The 18,915-nt window shown below is 37.7% G+C and overlaps 1 protein-coding gene across 9 annotated transcripts in view; it reads right to left on the minus strand.

Annotated features, from left to right (window-relative positions):
- SORCS2 (sortilin related VPS10 domain containing receptor 2) overlaps positions 1–18,915 on the minus strand; it is a 531,512-nt gene that overhangs the window by 34,772 nt on the left and 477,825 nt on the right. For all 9 annotated transcript variants that reach the window (XM_074541705.1, XM_074541704.1, XM_026792586.2 and 6 more), the window contains exons 15-19: positions 8,374–8,494; positions 6,988–7,121; positions 6,287–6,415; positions 4,370–4,541; positions 1,806–1,992 (exon numbers count right to left, since the gene is read on the minus strand). In XM_074541705.1, coding sequence (XP_074397806.1) covers positions 1,806–1,992; positions 4,370–4,541; positions 6,287–6,415; positions 6,988–7,121; positions 8,374–8,494 — 743 coding nt within the window. The remainder of the gene's footprint in view (positions 1–1,805; positions 1,993–4,369; positions 4,542–6,286; positions 6,416–6,987; positions 7,122–8,373; positions 8,495–18,915) is intronic.

Here is an 18,915-nt window from a genome sequence, read left to right on the forward strand (position 1 = left end):
TGAAGACTGCTGACTCCTGAAAGAAGAATTCTACAGAGACCCCTGCTTTCATGGTATTCCACAGTGAAAAAATGTCCCTTAATGGCTATCAGTGCTTCACTAGAACGTAGAAATTGCAGTTTAATTAGAGCCAACTAATTTCCTCAAATATTGTAATTTACCTAAAAAAATTAAACAGAGCTAATCACGTGGAAAGCATTTACTCAAGTAGGCTGAGTAACACACTTCCATTCTGCCAGTCCTTGTGCAGCATCCAGGGCCAGGCTCAGGACTGGATCACATCTGCCTCAGTGCCCTGCTGCCTCTGCACTTCTGCACCAAAGCCCCCCTAATGCACCACTCATTTACTTGTGTAAAACAATTCTGCTTTCTGCAATTTTAAAATCTGCTGCATAAAAGAGAATCTACATATTTTAGTTTTACTGTTTATTCTAACACAGGCCATGCTAAAAGCACACTTTGAGAAAGTCTTCTGCTTTCCATCAGGGCTTGCTACTGCTTGTCATTCTCTGAAGGGTTAGAAGTTATTCTTGGAGAGAAGAACATCACACAGAGTTTTTTTCTGTTCATTGCTTGTACAGATCTACTATTTCTTTGCCTACTCCACTTCTCAGCACCTAGAAGCTTCTCAAATGTAACAGTGAAGCCCTAAGTAATTTATCTGACTCTCTGGAGTTGTCAAATGATTTAAAAAACAAACACAACAAAGACACAGATAATGAAACTGAGTTGTAAAATTTGATTCAGATTCTTTCTGCTTGATAATAACAGGAGACTGGTGTTCAGCATGAATGTGTTTGGCTTTGTCTGCTACTCAAAGAAGAACTGGAAACTCTGAACTCAAGGACACACTAGCAAAATACAAAAATATCAGCAGTCACTAGACAAGCTGACATAAAGCAGATGGCTCTGTGCATAACCTGGTATATGGCTCCAGTGATTTCCACTGCTCTGGGATTAGGATGGAAGGCACACCACTGACAACAGAGGGAAACAGACACCTGGAGAATGCAAGATGAGTATCTTTCCCTTTGATGTTACTAGTTTCTGAATTTTTTTGACGCATCTGAAAACAGGCAATAGCTGTCTTGAATCTCAAAGGAAGAGGAGAAATCAGTTCCACTTTTGAGTTTCCTTCTTCATTTCAGTTATGAGATGACTGAGGTACATTAAGCTTGCAATGGTGCATGATATTCCCTGGGCCATGCTATTCTTTAATTTATATCTGTTTGATTGGGTTTTTTCAGTCTTAATTAAGGAGAGGAAGAGAAGTGCAAGTCAAGTAATACTGCTGGCAAACATGAAGTTATATCCAAGCACCATTTAAAACTCTGTGACAATTAACTACCTAAAATTTAGATTTAGAACCACTGAGATTTTGACTAATTTTTAGAATCATACAAGAACTCATGTTTCCCAACACGTCTGTTAACTTGCTTTACACTGCACCTGGAAGCTCTACAAAGACATAGCTCAAAGTATTAAATTTCAGTTGCTAAGGCTGACAAGGGGTGTTGAATCAGGAAGATGGATCAAACCTGAAATTTATACTGAGGCATGTTTATTATTTAAAAGATTAATAAACCATCCTTCTGCCAAATCCAAACAAAAACTGATTCTGACCTCCTACTGGATTAGGTTTACAAGCCTCTGCATTAACAACACACAACACTGCAAGACTGCATGAGGATATTGAAAAAATACGGTCTTTCTTAATTATGACTAGCAATTTTCTTTCCTCTTTCATAGCTGACATGAGGTTTGTACACAGTGGCCAAAGTAAGAAAACCAAAGAGCTGATTTACAGTTGACTTGGACGAACACCACAGCCTCATCATGCCCAGCCACGTTCTCAGCCTTGACGGAGACGCGGTAAATCCCGGGATTCTCGTAGCGGTGACGGATGGGCTCTCCAGTCATCGTCAGATTCACGTATATTGCCTTAAAGCCATCCCCAAGATCTACCTGGTATTTGGTACTCAATACATCACCCTAAAAGGAAAACACATCAAAGATATCTGCAATGGTCACGACCAAAATAGACAGGACACAGGTTTATTACCTTTTACGGAATCACAACGTTTTCAGCCCCAGCCAGACATCTTGACCCAACTGCGACAGCTGCAGTAAAACCACTACTGCCATGGCAATTACATCAGTGCAACAGATGCTGTGTGCACTAACAGAGAAAATACCATGTTTAGAGAGCAAGATGCTACCTTAAAATTATATACCCCAGACCACTGGCTAAGTTGTATGGCACAGAAACCATCACTCTTCTCTTAATGCAGCTGGACATTATGTAACATAATGGAGCAGGGCAGCCCCAGGTTCAAAAGTGCTGCTCATGTGATTGCAAGCAACTGAAGATTTAGCAATTTCCTACTCATCACACAAGCTTCTAGCCTTAGCAGTTATAAAGTAAAATTAATTGGCTTACATGTTCTTCACAGCAGTTTCCAGCCATACCTTCTCACTGTCAACCATGTGGCCTTTAAGACCCAAGCTGGGGTCTTCACAGAGTTGTAGAGCATTACACTGAGCTACCAGCATGTTAAGAGTTAACATGCTCTAGCACAAAATTTGATGCATGCTTAATAAAGCAGAGTTTGGGAAATGGTTTAAAAGTCCAGTCAAATAATTCTATGTCAAATAGCTCATGGAATTTATAATTCATAATACTTCTCTTAAGTGTTCCTTTAAGTGACACTGTGCTCCTAAATTCAGGTGAGACAGAAACCAGCATTGAAAGACAGTAAAGGAAGGTTCTCTTAACATTTTATTCTATTAACTTCCCTAGTGTAAAGATGAGGGTGCTTTCCGCAAAATATCAAGGTATTTTGGTTTCCTGACCAGTAAAGACGTATGGAGAGATAGCAAAACAGAGACAAAGGGAAAAGGCAGATAAATCTATAAGGAATTGGGACATCCACCTCCATAAAAAATAGAAGATTGTAATGACATTATTTTTTCATATATTCAGCCAACAAAATTTGGGGAAAATTATGACCATGATGGTGTATTTATTTTTTCTTATTATTTCTAAGGACAGTTGCAAACTGCCTAAATGTACCAGAAGCCTGCTTCCTTTCCTCTCTGATGTCTGGTATTCCTGCACCTAACAACATTCATTCACAGAAACAAATTAATTTTGTTCACCAGAGAAAGTAATATGCTTTGGTCTGCTGTAGTAGAGCTGATTCTTAAACTCAGTAATTGTTACGAATTCTTATTTGATTTTGTCATACAGATTAAGTCCTAAGCAGTGCTCAGCCATAGAGGGCACCAAACTGCTATATTTCTTCTAAGTCTGTCTTCCTCTTTGATGTATGGAGCAAAGACTTCACCAAAAGACACAGCAAGGGATTCTCTTCAAGATCCCTTATTTCTGGAGATTTTTGAATAATTTTAAATGTTTTTCATATTGCCACAGAGATTCATTAAAGCTTCAGTAGGAAGAAAGTCAAACTGCCAATCACAATCATTAAGAGTCCAAATTGTAACCAAATGCTCTAGGCTTACAATAAACATTTCCAAACAAACTTTAAAAAGAGAAGGCAGCAGGACTTGCCACACAAACTGTTGGGGCACTGCACGCACTGGGACAGAGCCTGTGAAGCATTAAGCAGCCCAGTGTTCTGCACGTAACCTTCTTGATTCTATTACAGAAATAAATCCCAAGTGCTTGATTTCTACAGCACAGGTTTGCCAAAATGTGTGAACTTTCTTCAAGTTCTTGCAAACCAGTGGGGTTAGCCAGGATTACAATACTCTGGTAACCTGAGCAGAGCAGTTATAGCTTAATGCTAAAAAACAAGCAAGAGAAAACAAACTCATGGCAAACAATTCATCCAAGAGTTACTTGCTGCTGTTGGTCAGGGCCTTAGGGAATTGTCTCAATAAACAGAAAAAACCCCTGTATCTTTGGCAACACAACTAATATATAAAAATACTCTTATGCTGAGCTATTTTCTGATTTCTGTAAGGCTTTGCCTCATTCCTTTCTAAAAGGCTAATTCTCAAAAATATCTAAACCCAAGTATTAAATGTTCTCTCCATTTTTGTTCTTCTCTGATACAGCAGTTGAAATTTTCAGTTCAAGATGACTTTGGTAATCCAGTTACTCTGACTTTCCAAGAAACCACTGCTTTTTCTGCTGAGGACAAATCCTACTCTGTGGGTGGAATTTGGAGGTTCACTGAGTTTACTGGCTTATCTTATTCACTTGAAATCACATTTCAATATTTAGAAAGCTACTAATCTTTGCCTCAAGCACAAATTAGTCTTCATTCAGCAGAAAAACAGGTAGGAATGAAACTAACCCTAAAATCAGCAATTCAACTTCCATGTAGCCAATGTTTATTACTACCTGCTCTTGTTGGACAATGAAGGTGATGTCTTCCCCAGGCCTTACAGCCAGACTTTCTTCTCTGATGCTGATCTGAAGTCCCTTGGGAGCAATCAATGGACACATATGGTGTGCTAAGTTCTGCTGTAGGTCTACTCCACCTTCACACACATTAGAAACAACTTTCCTGTACCTGCAAAAACAGTAAACAGTGGGCACAGTGAATTGGAGGTAAACAAAAGAATGCCAGCAAAGACAGCAAATGCACGTGTGATTGAGGCTACTGCCTTTTCCTTGGGTTCACAAACAGAGAAGATTGCAAATGATCCAAGCCAACTAACAGCACAAGTACTCTCATTGAGGGTACTTTCATTGCCTTTACTGGGGAAACCTGCTGAAGAAAGGGCGTGGAGCATTGATGAGAATTTCACTTGCATGCATTAGAAGAGTCTGTGTTTTCCAACTTAGAAACATGCCTGACTAGCCCTCGGGCACCTAGACAGTCTGCTGTTCTCTCTAGCTGTTCTCGCTCGTCCCCTTTTCTAGCATCCAAGTCTTCAATGCTCTACAGGTCTTGGTTCAAATCCCACAGATTGGGAAGAAATTAGACTAAACAGCTTCTATATTAACCCAGAACTAATTGCTTAACTGCTGCTTCCAAATATCTTCATTTCTTAAAACACTTAAAGCATTTGTTTAATTCAACTGTATAAAAGAGTGAAAGGACTCACACTTTTAAAGTGCTAATAATGAAATGGTCGGATGTGTACAGTAATTATTTACAGATCACTTTCACACAGGTATGTCATTTTTAAACATTCTTTACAATCAGAGTTACATTTCATTCTTTTGAATTCCCACTCTGTATATCCCAGCTGTCATCCACAACCCAAAAGGCAGCATTTTCCTCTGTAAGGTAAATATACACAGAGACTGTGATTCTATTGCCAGATTGGACATTTCAGCATTTGGTTCTCATCTCCACAACTGACTGTGATGGTGTTATGATAAGCCAGAATAGATGCCAGCTGCAAGTTATTCTCAGCACAGACGTCAGACTACATTGTAGTGTATATTCTATGCAGTATTGTTTATAGTTACTAAAGCTTTCCTTTGATTCTGAGTGTCCCATATGGTCAGGAAAAGAATCTTTTCTCCACAGAACTCTTTACCCTTATGGAAGGGAGAAACCTGGAAATTCTGTGAGATGCTGTCAGTTCCTCAGATGGATCCAAACTGAAAATTACTCTGAACCCAAGAAATGAGCTAAAAGCCTCATGAACATTCCTATCAGAACTGATAGGAATAGATACAAAATATTACCAAAAAATTAGAATTTTGAAAAGACAGCTCACTCTCTTCTCAAATGGATTAGTTTTTAAACTGCTCTGAACACAAAAAGCAATATTTCCCTTTCATTAGTCTGTAGGAAGTTTCTGTTCATGCTCTGTGTCAGAATCAGAACTTTTCCATTTCCCTGTTTTTACAGTTTGCCTAATTTACATTTCATAGAATCATAGATTGGTTCGAGTTGGAAGAGACCTTACAGATTATCTCTATGAATCCCCCTGTCATGGACAGGGACAACTTCCACTAGATCAGGTGGCTCAAAGCCCCATCCAACCTGGTCTTCAACACTTCCAGCGATGAGGAATCCCCAGTTTCTCTGGGCATCCTGTGCCAGTGTCTCACCACTGTCACAGCAAAGAAATTGTTCCTAATTATCTAATCCAAACCTTCACTCCTTCAGTTTAAGGCCATTCCCCCTCGTCCTATCACTACGTGTCCTTGTGTAAAGTCCCTCTCCAGCTCCCTGATAGACTCCATTTAAGTATTTAAATGTGAATTTCTTTCAAACTACATTTGAGGCTGCTGCTTGAAATATTCTACCCCTCTCTGGAAGCCTCATCAAGCCCATGAAATGCAAATTCAGCTCACCCAGTGCTGCTGGTGTATGCCTGCCCCAATACACAGTCTTCAGGAGGTGCTTCTGGGTTAAACCAAAAGTCAGCAAAGCATTTGCTGGACTCCAGCTTCAGAGGTGCAGAGCGCTCAAACCCGTAATCACTGAAAAACATCAACATCAAACATGTTACTACCCCCACTTCACCCTGCAATCCAGTTTGGGGTGAATGAAACTACATTTTTCAAAGTCAATATATTTTTTCAGTGTTATTCTACTAGATGAACATGAAAATTGATGAAGACAATTCTGTTCTAATTTCAGTGGGAGTTGTGTACACTTGGGGGAAAAATTGATAGCAATTACATTCTCAGTTCTTCAAAATTACCTCCCTTGGTAAAAAAAGATTTTTTAAGGTTTTCTTTGACACTCAGACCAACCATTTCGTTTGTTTTTGGTTTTTTTTTACTTTAAAATTAATTCAATGGTCATTTTTCAAGTCTTGATCAATAGAGAAAAACATCAGTATCTGTTCAGTCAAGTGAAACAAATACTTAAACATAGCAACATTTTCAAACAAATGCAAATGTAAAAGAAAGCTGTTATTCAATAACAGGTTTTTCATTTGCTTATACATGGCTATGGGAACAGGGGCAAAAGGAGGAAAATAAACCCATCTCAAACTCTATGTAAATACTTATTAGAAATAAGTCAAAAGACTCGAAGAAAGACTCACCATAAGAAATCAGTGTTCACACATTCACAGACTTTGGATGTGAGAGCTGATGTGAAACTTTTCCCTTTAATGCACCAAGATGAAATCTTCCTCTTCCGAAAGCTTCTCTGCTGGCCCATGATGCAACGATCACCCTGAATATCAAAGCACTGGACTTATTGCAACAGAACCTCCACAAACAAACCTTGTGCTGTCCTGAGAAAGGCTGCTCTTGCTGCCAAGACTATAAACCTTATCAACCCTCTGATACCAGATCCATAGGTATAGAAAGCCCTCATATCCACTGCTGTCCACCAACATGTCATTACAGAGTTGTAACAGAGGCTATATTTCCAGGACACAAATCTGAAGATGCACATGAAAATGCAAGTGCAATTTATGTTTCATGAGTGCCCAACCTGTGTGCAAAGCTCATAATGGCCATTTAAATGATTGCTGAATTTCTGTAAATCATCATATCTCATGTTGGCTGTCAATTTGAAGCATCAACCATGAGGACACAGAATGAACTCTCTCCATACACACTCCACTGGTAAATGGGCAGCTGCAAGTACTCTGTCATTTTAGTAGTTTCTAATTTCTGAAAGATATTTCAATGTCAATACCCCAAGATACTGTTACTCTTTAGGTTCAGATCTGTGTAACATTCTTTGTAGACACACAGCAGTCCCAAACAGGAGGTGTAAAATTAGGCATGAGAATTATAAAAAGAGAGCTGGAGGAAAACTGAGTAGTATGAAAAAAATAAACCAACCCTGGTAGAAGAAGTAAAACATAAAAATCAGAATGAGTATGAATAAATATGATGTGTTCCATTTAATAAAAAATCCCACCACATATTGGTCTCTTTAATCAGTACTTTGTACAGAGAATTTAGCTTCTGAAAAGTGGATTTGGCCAGAGCATCATGATTAGCACAGCCTTAATGCACTATGCAGAAAGGGTATTGCCCAAAACAACTAGACTCTATTACACAATTGGTCCACTGAGATCCTAAATTACTTCTGGAATGGACTTCATTTATGGCAATTTATATATGAGTATGGTATGTGGTCAGGAAGTTGGCAGAACATGACTGCATGTTGAAATTGTTTCAATCAATATTACACACTTCACTTTATGGGACATGCTTCCCAACCCAGCAGGACCACCTATTATTATGGCAGCCCCCCAGCTATACTTCTGCCTTTTTTGGGACACGGATCACACAACCAAAGGGAACAAAAAATCCTCTCTGACGTTAAACTCTAGCGAAATCAGCATAAGGAGACTAAGCTGTGGGTGTAGCATCCGAATTCAATTTGGAAACATTTTCTTAGCACACAACTCCATATGAATCTGAAAGCTATGGAAAAATGTTGTCAATTAACATAAAACCATGAATACCTGCAGATTTGTGAGCTCCCAAGACTCATAGTCTTCATCAGTGCACTCCCTGGGGAAGGACGGTCTGAAGTCCACCTTCACCAGTTCCCAGTCTGAACGGTAGCTGATATGTCCAAAGACTCTGAACAAAAGACCAAAAGGAAACTCTTACTGCAAAGAAATACCATACAGCTGAGATTCAAAATTTCAGTCTTATCTTTTCCTATCCACAGTCGTAGTTCTCGGCTAAAAGGTCCCAGGTTAATTTTTCTTCCACTTTTATTCCTCTTCTATGTACAATGAGTCTAGTTAGGAAACATTTGTCAATTGTATGAAACTTCACAATGAAGAGATATAACTCATATGTTAAAGGTTTTTTCCCTACCAAACTGTCCAGAAATTAAATAGGGAATAATATCTTACAATTTGGAATAAAAATTTTTGTCTATTATCTTGCTATGTGAAACAGACAGATCTCTCAAATTTTGACAGGAAGATCAGGTCAGGGAGCAGAATCCCAGATCACCAGAGTCAGTTTCCAGCTCTGTTGCTCATTCCTTACGATTTGCAATTTCTTCAGTTGTTTTTCTTGTGGGATTTTGTGTTAATTTCTATAGTCTTCAGATGGCAATGTGCTAGTGTTAAACTCACAGCATTATCATGATATTTTATTAATTTCTAAGGAATACACTACATCTTCACAGTGTGCTGGAGAATTCAGAGTCTCTTCTTCATTTCAGATAGCTCAATGTATAAAAAAAACCAGCCACAAATGGTATAATTTGGGGGGGGGGGGAGAAAAAAAAAAAGAAATCTCATTGCTTTAAAAAACAAGCTGCACTTTCAAAGCAGACAACATTTTTAAGTCAGGATCTTTATTTCCAAAACAAAATGGGTACATATGACATCCAGTAACAAATTAGAAAGGATAAAGACTTTTTTTGGGCAAAAGTAAAATGCATTTGTGGTTTGTATCGGCTTATATGACTTACTTGCCAAAGAATTTAAGGTTAATTCTGAAGCCAACAATTTCTGTGCTGTTCATACTGCACAGAGTTCATATTCCAAGCTTTAGTGTCATTGTCCAAAGTAATTAATTCCTTTTGCTTTGCCCTCAGTTTTGTCCAAATCCAGGCACAGCAGGAACAGTACAGTTTTACTAAAATCATTCTGCAGTGCCCAGTAATTTCTCATGTCCTGAATTCCAGGTTCAGATTGGAACTGGAGTAGACCAGAAGTGATTGATTTTGTACAGCACAGAGGCAATACACAAAGCATTCTCCCTGGTAAATGGCGTACAACTCTGAAATCTACCAAAAAGGCTGAAAAACAGTTCACAGAGACTAAAGATGTGAAGTGATTTCCCCCTTTCCTTTCTGATACCTTTGCTTCTCCTCCATAGCAGAGAGCTGTAGATATCAATGAGTTATTGCTCACACCGCTCCCATTATAATGACTGGACAACCCATGCTCACAGGAAACCACACCACAAGCAGTGCAGTTAATTAAACACAAACATATGCATTTAGTTTGTATTTCTTACTCTTTTCTTTTAAGGCTCTTAAAGGACTTGGATCATCTAATTCCTTTCCTTCTAAATGTACTTATGGCTCAGAAGTAGAAGCAATGCACACAAACTAAGAAATGTGGCTCAGTCCACTGGCTGTATGTGCACATAGGTGTGTGGTCCCATTTCTCTCATTGAGCCTAAGGGTTTGGTTCTTTTTTCTGGTTCAGCTGGATCCTAAGAGCTGCTGTCACCATATAATCTTATTCACTGGTAGTTACATACTCAATAAAGTGTCTACTTAGGTGGTCTCTTGCTTTTTCCACAATGCCTGTTTCAATATGACTGGGTTTGCTGACAGACATGAAGTGTCTTTTGTATGCAAAATGTCCTGTACCTTTTTTCTAAAATCTTTGTTTCTCCGTACAAGGTGCTAACAGAAGGCAGACTTCACCATATGCTTATGCAACTACCTACCTCAGTGATTGCTGCTCCAGGCATCACAAAACTTCACAAATTTACTACATTTCTTTTATTAACTCATTCATAAAAATATACATACAAGTGCAAGAAGCCAAGACCCGTTAAAGCTTCACTCCTGCCTCATGAAAAGTATTTTCTACAGAACAAATGAAATTTCCTCCATTCGTGTTAGCTATCTCAGGCAGATTAGTCAAGGAAAGGGGAAGAAAGGAGATGGTGTTTTGAGTTCAAGGCAGAACAGAATAATGACATTCTCCTGAAACATAATCTCTGAACTATGATTAATCATCTTTGAAATCTCAAGAGGATGATTCCAAATAACTATGGCAAGGGAAAGATGTTGCTTACATATACAAATATGCACACACAACCACACATACAGTTATGTGTGTACACAGAACCAGAGATATAAAAGAGCAAAACAGAGCTCAGAGAGTTAGAGATTAATTTTGATATCCACAGAGATACCAAAAAATTATTGAGCTATCCACTTCTAAGCACCTTGGAGATAATTAAAATGATAACAAACAGCTACCACGGATTTATCAAAACCAAATCATGTCAAACTAATGTAATTTTCTCCTTTTACAGGGTAACTGGCTTAGTGGATAAAGGAAAGAAAAAAAAGTAGCATATTTTAACCTTTGTTAAAACTGTTACACATTTCTATCTGACATTGTCTCAATGTAAAAAAGAAAACAGTGCAGATAAAATCACTGTGAAGAGGAATGGAAATATATATTGAATCAGAAGAATTCATTTTCAAAAGTTAGTTGTCAAATAAAGAATATTTTGAGATATGTATCACAAAGATATGATGGGTCCACAGTCAATATTTTCATTAAAAATTGTGATCAAATAAGAAAGACAATAAGTTTTGCTGGTAACACACAAAGAAGGGAGTGGACATGATGGAAGTAATGTTCAGAAATCAGTATGATGACATACTCTGAAACCAAGCAAAAAGTACTCCTTGGGAAAAAAGAAACCCAAACCCATATCAAAGGTGGAAACAAATTGGAAAATAACTTTCAAATATCAAATAAAAGACTTGGGTAATTCTGTGGAATTAAAACAAGAATGAAATGTTGCAAAATAAGGAAGACTAATTCTAGCTTGTATTCAGAACTCAAAAACAGAAGACATGGAGGTAATTATTTTGATAAACTTGGCACTGGTAAAGCCTCTGCAAAAATAATATGTCGAATTTTGGGTTTTATATGCATATTTACAGACCCACTAAAAATGAATTTGAAAAGGGGCAAAATGACTCATAAGCTGCTTAGAAAATGTAACCAATGAAGAATGATTGAAAGAATTGGGTTTTTCACTGGAATAGATAAAGCTGTACAACAAAATGTTTGCAGAGTCTTGTTAGAGAGTAAAGAGCTGTCTTCAAAGAGACCTAGAGGAAGGGCAAGAAAGACCAAGGACAAGGATCAATCTAAAAGATACCGCCACATTATTCTCTAATTCCTTCTCCTTAGTACTGGTGAGTTTACATGTGAAGTACTGGGTCCAGTTCTGGGCTCCCCAGTACAAGAGAGAATGGAATGACTGGAGGGAGTCCAGCCAAAGGCTGTGACTGAAGACTACGTTCTCACAGAGCACAGTATTGACACGTGTTCCCAACATTCCCTGGCTTAAATAAAATCCTAAAGATTTAAGAAAGTGTCCCAATACAGTCACAAACTCCATTAAAAATGCCGACACACAGTTTTGTAATTCCTAGAGAAAATTTTTCAAGGAATGAAGCATTTTACACACGTCCATTTTAGCAAACTGTTTGAAAAAAAAGTCTTAATGATTACTAATGCTGTTGCTGCAGTAGCATGTGTTGCAGACACCTCACATGAGCACATTTAAATGTGCTGCTAAAGATAACTAGAATAAAAAATAAGTATTTTTCAAAGTAACTAAGGCAGGTATTAAGTAGGATTCAATGGATTAGACAAAAATATGAGCTACAATAAAGCAATAAATAACAGCAATCACAATATAATTGCTCAGGTGCAAAATATGTAATATATATGATGAATAAAATAATATGAATGAAAGAAACTGAAATGGTGCAGCAAGTGTAACTGATGACTAGAAGTTATATATCAAGATGATAGCAATTCATAAGCTACTAAAACCTTCCTCTTGATTAACTATATTTCATTAGAAAACCATCAAATCAATTCTGTTGAAACCATAAAAGATGATGCTGTGATAAATAATTTTTGGAAGAAATTCCAATTACCTTGGAAATAATTTACTTTTATTTGCAAGGATTTAGGATCCATAATTTTAACTTCAGTGTTTCAGTTGCCATAACAACTTTGTACATTTGTTCCTAGTTCATTTATGAGCACATAATTTTTTAATTTGATTGCATCATTTGATAGATAAGACAGTTTAATGCAGTTTTTAAGCTAACTCATTTAAACTATTTGCTGGAGGATTGCTAGTTATTTCTGTTCCTGATAAAGCTTATAATCAGGCAGAGTTAATTTAACAGAAATTATATGCAATGATAATCTTTTCCAGTAAATTCTGTTCAATAGACAAGACCTATTCAATAGAGCCTCCTTGCTCAGGTGAGCAGTAGTAGCTGTGTCATCTCCTGTCCCTGTGTTTTGCTTTACTCATGAATACCTGAGAACACTCAAAGACCTCAGCGTGGTGGGAGTGATCCTGCAGGATTTTCCCACCAAGGCCACAAAGGTCACGTGGGGAATTTATTCAGATGTTTAATGCAGCAACTAAAACTGTGCAACTATTGCAGTTGTGCTGAGGACTACAGATAACAATTGTGTGATGCACAGTCCCCTTGTGTGAAATCAGAAGCCTCTTTCATTCTAGACTCACTGCCTTAATCTCCAAGTGCTGCACTGGCTTTTGCTCTCCTCTGTATGAGTGTGCCATCAGCAGTGATGTTCAGAAGAGGACACTGCACGGTGTCTGCACGGTGATGAGCTGCCCTGTTGGCATACTCTGCTAACTTCATTTGCCACTTGGGGGTGGCCTCCAGTTTTTTTGAAAGAGACTTCAAAAGTATAGAGCTACAGATAGTAAAGCCTAGGATTTGAATCAGGGTTAGTTGAGGGCCCCACATACAGGTGAGATGAGCATCTCAAGGGCTCCCTCTTGGATAATATGTCTAAATTCCTCTGGAGAGCACCTAAGCAAAGCTGTCCAAGCATGTACCCAAAATTCTTTACAGAGCTAAACCTCAGTAGCTAACAGTCAGTATATCATCATGGTGGGAAAGGAAATCACACTATGAGAGATGCTAGTTAATTGTTTTAAAAATTCTTTCTATCTCCTTTTAAATGGAAGCAGTCACAGAATTGTCAAAATGTCAGTCACAGAAGGTCAAAAAATTATATTCATGTCTTTTTCTGAATAGGAGGTCTCCTTTCCAGCAGTATTCCTCTCATATGACAAGGAAATAGAATGGTTTTGTATATTTTTTAACTCTCATGTTTTGTATATTTTTTAACTCTCAGACCTCTCTGCTATTTTTTATAAGACTATTGCAATTTCAGATTAAATATTCAATCAACCTTACAGTTCACTAGATATCAAAGACCATTTACATTAAAAAAACAGCATCTTTTCCAGTTATCTTCTACATAAAAGAATTAGTTAGAAGTCTTGTCAATTTATGGTGACTTCAAAGAGCTGAGTCCTTTGCTTCACATAGACCTTTACAGTGAATGGTGAAAATATCCTTGAAAAAGCAAATAAATGTGACAATCTTCTTTTTGTTCTGCCTGTTGTGGTTCATATTATTACAGTGTCTTTGAACATACAGCAAGACATGTCAAAATCTGTGTAAAAATTGCCTAGGTGAGGAGTAAAGTGATGAGATGGTGGCAGGGAAGGATGTACTTCAGTATAGCCACTGACAACAGGTAGTGCTCTTCAGATAGCCATGAATATGTCCTACAGTTACACTTAAAGCCTATTATTTTCAAAGGAGAAAATGACAAGTGAACCTTTACTAGATGAGCTCTCGTCCAACAGTTGTCTTTGCTTCCATTACACCATAGTAAAATCAACAAAAACCTAAACAAGTCAGAGGGTTCCTTCTGGTAAAATGGATGCAAGTAACGTGAGATTCAAGCTGCTGTTCTGTTACACATCAAGATTATAATTCAGCATATTTTTCTAATTCTCCAGAAGAACATAACAGAGGTCACATTTCAGTGGCCTTCCTAAATTGCAACTACAGAAATGATGAATGCTTCCATGTGCAAAAGTAGACACCTGCCTACATAAAGCAACTGCACATAAAAAGTGCTTGTGTATACAGGAGATCATGTGCAAATATGCTGAGACATCTATGATTTAAATGCCTTAAACTACAAACACATGCATATACTTAATATACTAAAGAGAAGAGTAGGGTTTCTGGGTTGGGCTGGTTTTTTTGAGTTTTGGTTGGGGTTGTTTTTTTTTTTGGCTGCCAAAGTGAAAAATGAAGGGAGGAAACAATTTAGTTGAAATTGAACCAAAATATGTTTTTTCATTGTTTCCTGTTCCCATAAGCTAATAATTGCCATTCATTCTTTAATGCCAAAACATCTTGGTTTTAGCTCTTTTGGGGAAAAAAGAATGGAAATGAATGCTTAGGTTCTGAGAAGTGCTGGGGAAAAGCAGAATCAGGGTGTTTCTACTTCAGCCAGGATTTCAGTGGCTCCATGATATTTGTGAATTACATCCAACATTTTTCCCATCTATTTGATAAATTCCTGTCCAAGAACAACCCTTTTAACATGTATGCTGTTTGGAAAACATTGCAGATTTAGTGCCTAGCCTAATGTCTTATGCAGAAGTAAATAAAAGGTGGACAGTGAACAAAATTGTTTAAAGAGAAACATATGACTCTGTAGAGGATAGATTTTACATAATTCAACTCTCTGTTTTCACCTTACTTAGAGATCAAATTAATCTGGGAGACTTGTAAAATTTTAGGATTCTTTAGCTAATACTCTTCCTACTCATTTATTTAAAAAGTCTCTCACAATTAGAAATTCTTTATTCAGACTTCACCTAGCAGAGCTGGAGTTAATACACTACAGTCATCTAAATTGTGGTTTATTCATTTTTAGAGTAAAATATAGTTTGAGGCCCCAACCAAAAGCAAATAAAGTGTTAAAAAAAATTAGTTGTTGTCTAAGTTTGCAATGGTTATTTATTTGAAATAGAAACCAAAAGGGAAGCATAGTCAGAGAATCAAAGCTTCAGACAGTCTCTCTGAGTGTGTAATTTAAGCCCTGAAAAGGGCTTAAAATTACACAAAGCCTATTCTGAATGAAAAATTCACATCACCTTTTTCTGTCCTCTCCTCCAGTAAATAGGGACAAGGTAATAACAGATTCTTACAGAACATGAATTCCTAACTTTTCAGTTCCTCTTACTCAAATATATTAACAGATCTGTCCTAAAAATGTATTAAATATGGGTTTTAAAGTGACACTGAGAGCATCCTCTTCCTGTGCTTCTGTCTACAATATGAAACTGTAAGGAAAGAAATTTAAAGACCAAACTTTACCCACTAAACTTCTTTTGAGCAGAGTGAGAGTCTGGGGCAATACCAGGTGTTGACTCCAAAGTCACAACTTGGTGGTGACACTGCAATGCTTTGACTTGCTCTGCTAACATCTGTGTCCACAGAGATGACAGCAAAAGCATTAGGCTCACTCATAAACAGAGATCTGTACATCTGCATTAGCTGATATCTAGATTAAACAGAAGAAGCAGTTTGTTTTTCAATGCTTTTTTCACCACATTTCCTCTATCTACTCTCAGATATGTTCCTTCTTAAGCAAAGAGCAGAACAACCATTTCACAACTGAACAATGATTCTCATTCAAGACATTAACTAGCTGAAAAGAAAACCCCGAATTTGCCTTCAGAAATCAGCTATTCTCCATTGTAATGAGGCTTTCTCTACCTTTTATCTACCTTTTGTAAGCGTTGCAGTATGAGGAAGTCAGTAGAGAAGAATTCAAAGCACAGAGAAGTACCTTCACCTAGTAAGATACTCAGAGGACAGGAAAAGGAATGTCCTGCCATGTGTGACAATAAGGTCCGAAAAAGTACATGTAATGCTGACTGCTATTGACATTGTTAAAGGTGAGGTTGACATTCCTAGCAGAATCAACAGTTACAAAAATCCAGACAGCTCTACCTAATATCTAACACCTATGAACATTAACCTGGTTTTGAGTAAGTTAAAATTAGACTATCTTCCTATTTCCATGATCACCCAGGAACCCAAAGGAACACAATGGGCATTCCAGACAGAAAAATATGTACGCAAAAGTTCAGAGATGCCATAAAGTTCCCAGCAGCATCCAAAGTTGTTATTCTGTGAGACAATACAAAAAAATAGCCCTCTGGAAAAAATACAGTTACCCACAAGGAAGATTTTAATTCTACCTGACATAAAGAAAAGCAGTTCTTTTATGTAACCTCTTATTGGCCTTTTAAAAGGGGCTATGGTCTGTGGTACCATATGTTATTGTGCCTACTAGGTTTACACTGCAATCTAAATAACCTGGTTTGGGAAACACTCCCAGAAGCTGAGATGTGATTTAGAAGCATTTCAAACAGGTTTGAAACTTTCATTACATTAACTATTTCCTCTGGAGAGGAACATCAATATTTCAGACACACAAAAATTCTTCCTTTTGCACTAAGTTAGGCCATTACTCAATCCAGTATTAGCAAGTAATTTTTGCAACTATAAAATATTGTTCAGTATTGTTCAATGGGCTTGCAGTAACTTTCGTTCTTACAAATTTAGAACAAAATAAAACCTACTAGTCCATGCACTATTTTGATGAAAATACACTAGTTGAGAAAATTTCTTAGCAAACCTTATTAATTTAGCAATAAATACTGAATTTGAGCTCCTCATTTATAGGTTGATTTTTACACAGATCAAGTTCCCTAAAATTTAAGAATACTTAATTGCTTATCTTTTCTAAACTCCTAACTAGGTCTCTTTAGAAATGGAAATCTAGACAGATTGAAAACAGAATGAGTCTCCTAAAGTTTTTGAATACTTTACCACTAAAACTCCTAAAAATCTTAACTAAGTCTTTTGCAGAGCACAATGGAATAAAATATATTTTCCTTAGCATTTGTATGTACATATCTTGAATACTGCAGGGGACTTCGATGAATGATTTAGATTAATGTTGACTGACAGATGACAACTGAGTTTTATGAAAACTGTTGACAAGTCAACATTTGGCTTTCCTCTCTGTTTCGGAGAAAACACAAAACTTTCTGAAATGTAGACTTGAGGCAACCAGGTTCACATTTTCCTGTTTCTTCAGTAAAGTCTACTAGACCACTTCATTTTGGAATGGAAAACAGTCATGAGTGACATTCCTGAGGGGTCAGTATTGGGACTAGTACTTTTTAACACGTTTTCTAGAACATGGACAGTGGGATCAAGTTCTCCTGTAGAAAATCTGCCACTGACACCAAACTGTGTGGTGCAGTCAACACACTGGAGGGAAGGGATGCCATCCAGAAGGACGTTGTAGGCTTGGGAGGTGGGCTTGTGTGAACCTCATAATGTTCAACAAGGCCAAATTCAAGGTCCTGGACCTGGTTTGGGTCAATGCCAAGCACAAATACAGGCTGGGTGGAGCAATGAATTAAAAACAGCCCTGATGAGAAGGAGTGGGGGGTGTTGGCTGACAGGAAGTTCAACATGAGCCAGCAGTGTGTGCTCACAGCCCAGAAAGCCAAATGTATCCTGGAATGCATCCAAAGCACTGCAGGCCACAAGGCAAGAGAGAGGATTCTGCCACTCTGCCCACTCTCATGAGACCCCATCCATAGTGCTGCATCCAGCTCTGGGGTCCCCAGCACAAGAAGGATGTGGAGGCGTTGGATCATGTCCAGAGAAGCTGTGGATGCTCCATCCCTGGAAGTGTTCAAGGCCAGGCTGGATGGGGCTTTGAGCAAGTTATTCTAGTAGGTGTCCCTCCCCATGAGAGGAGGGGTAGAACTAAATGCCTCCAATGTCCTTTCCAACCCAAACCATTTTGCAACTTTATGATTCTGTGATTTTGAATAAATGAGGACAGAACTGGAATTCAAGTTCCAGCCACTTACAAGACCAGTCAATATCCCAGACACCATGCTGGAGAATAAGAAGTCTCTTACACACAGACTGACTTCAGTGGAACCAGGATTTTACCTTAACAGTCAATTTCAGGACATGTAAAATATTCTTTTGACTCTTTTGTGAATCTATTCTAAAAGCTTTAAATGAAATACTATCTATTCCTTAATTTTGCTGCACATTTTTTCAGTTATTACCTTCCCACTTCAGAATTATGCTATCTCTACTAATTTATGAAGATTTTGACATCATACTCTTTATTCAAAGTCTTTATTCAAGCACATTCCATACCAAAGGAAGTAAATCAAATTCCCGTACTAGGAAGATATATCAGACTAGGTCCTTGGCAAAGCATTTGGGGATTCCTCAATTAATTTATGTCCATTACCATTTACAAGGTCATCTTACTATGTTCTGCTAGGAAGAACATTTA

The sequence above is a fragment of the Zonotrichia albicollis genome, chromosome 5, assembly GCF_047830755.1.
Source record: "Zonotrichia albicollis isolate bZonAlb1 chromosome 5, bZonAlb1.hap1, whole genome shotgun sequence".
NCBI classification, from domain to species: Eukaryota; Metazoa; Chordata; class Aves; order Passeriformes; family Passerellidae; genus Zonotrichia; species Zonotrichia albicollis.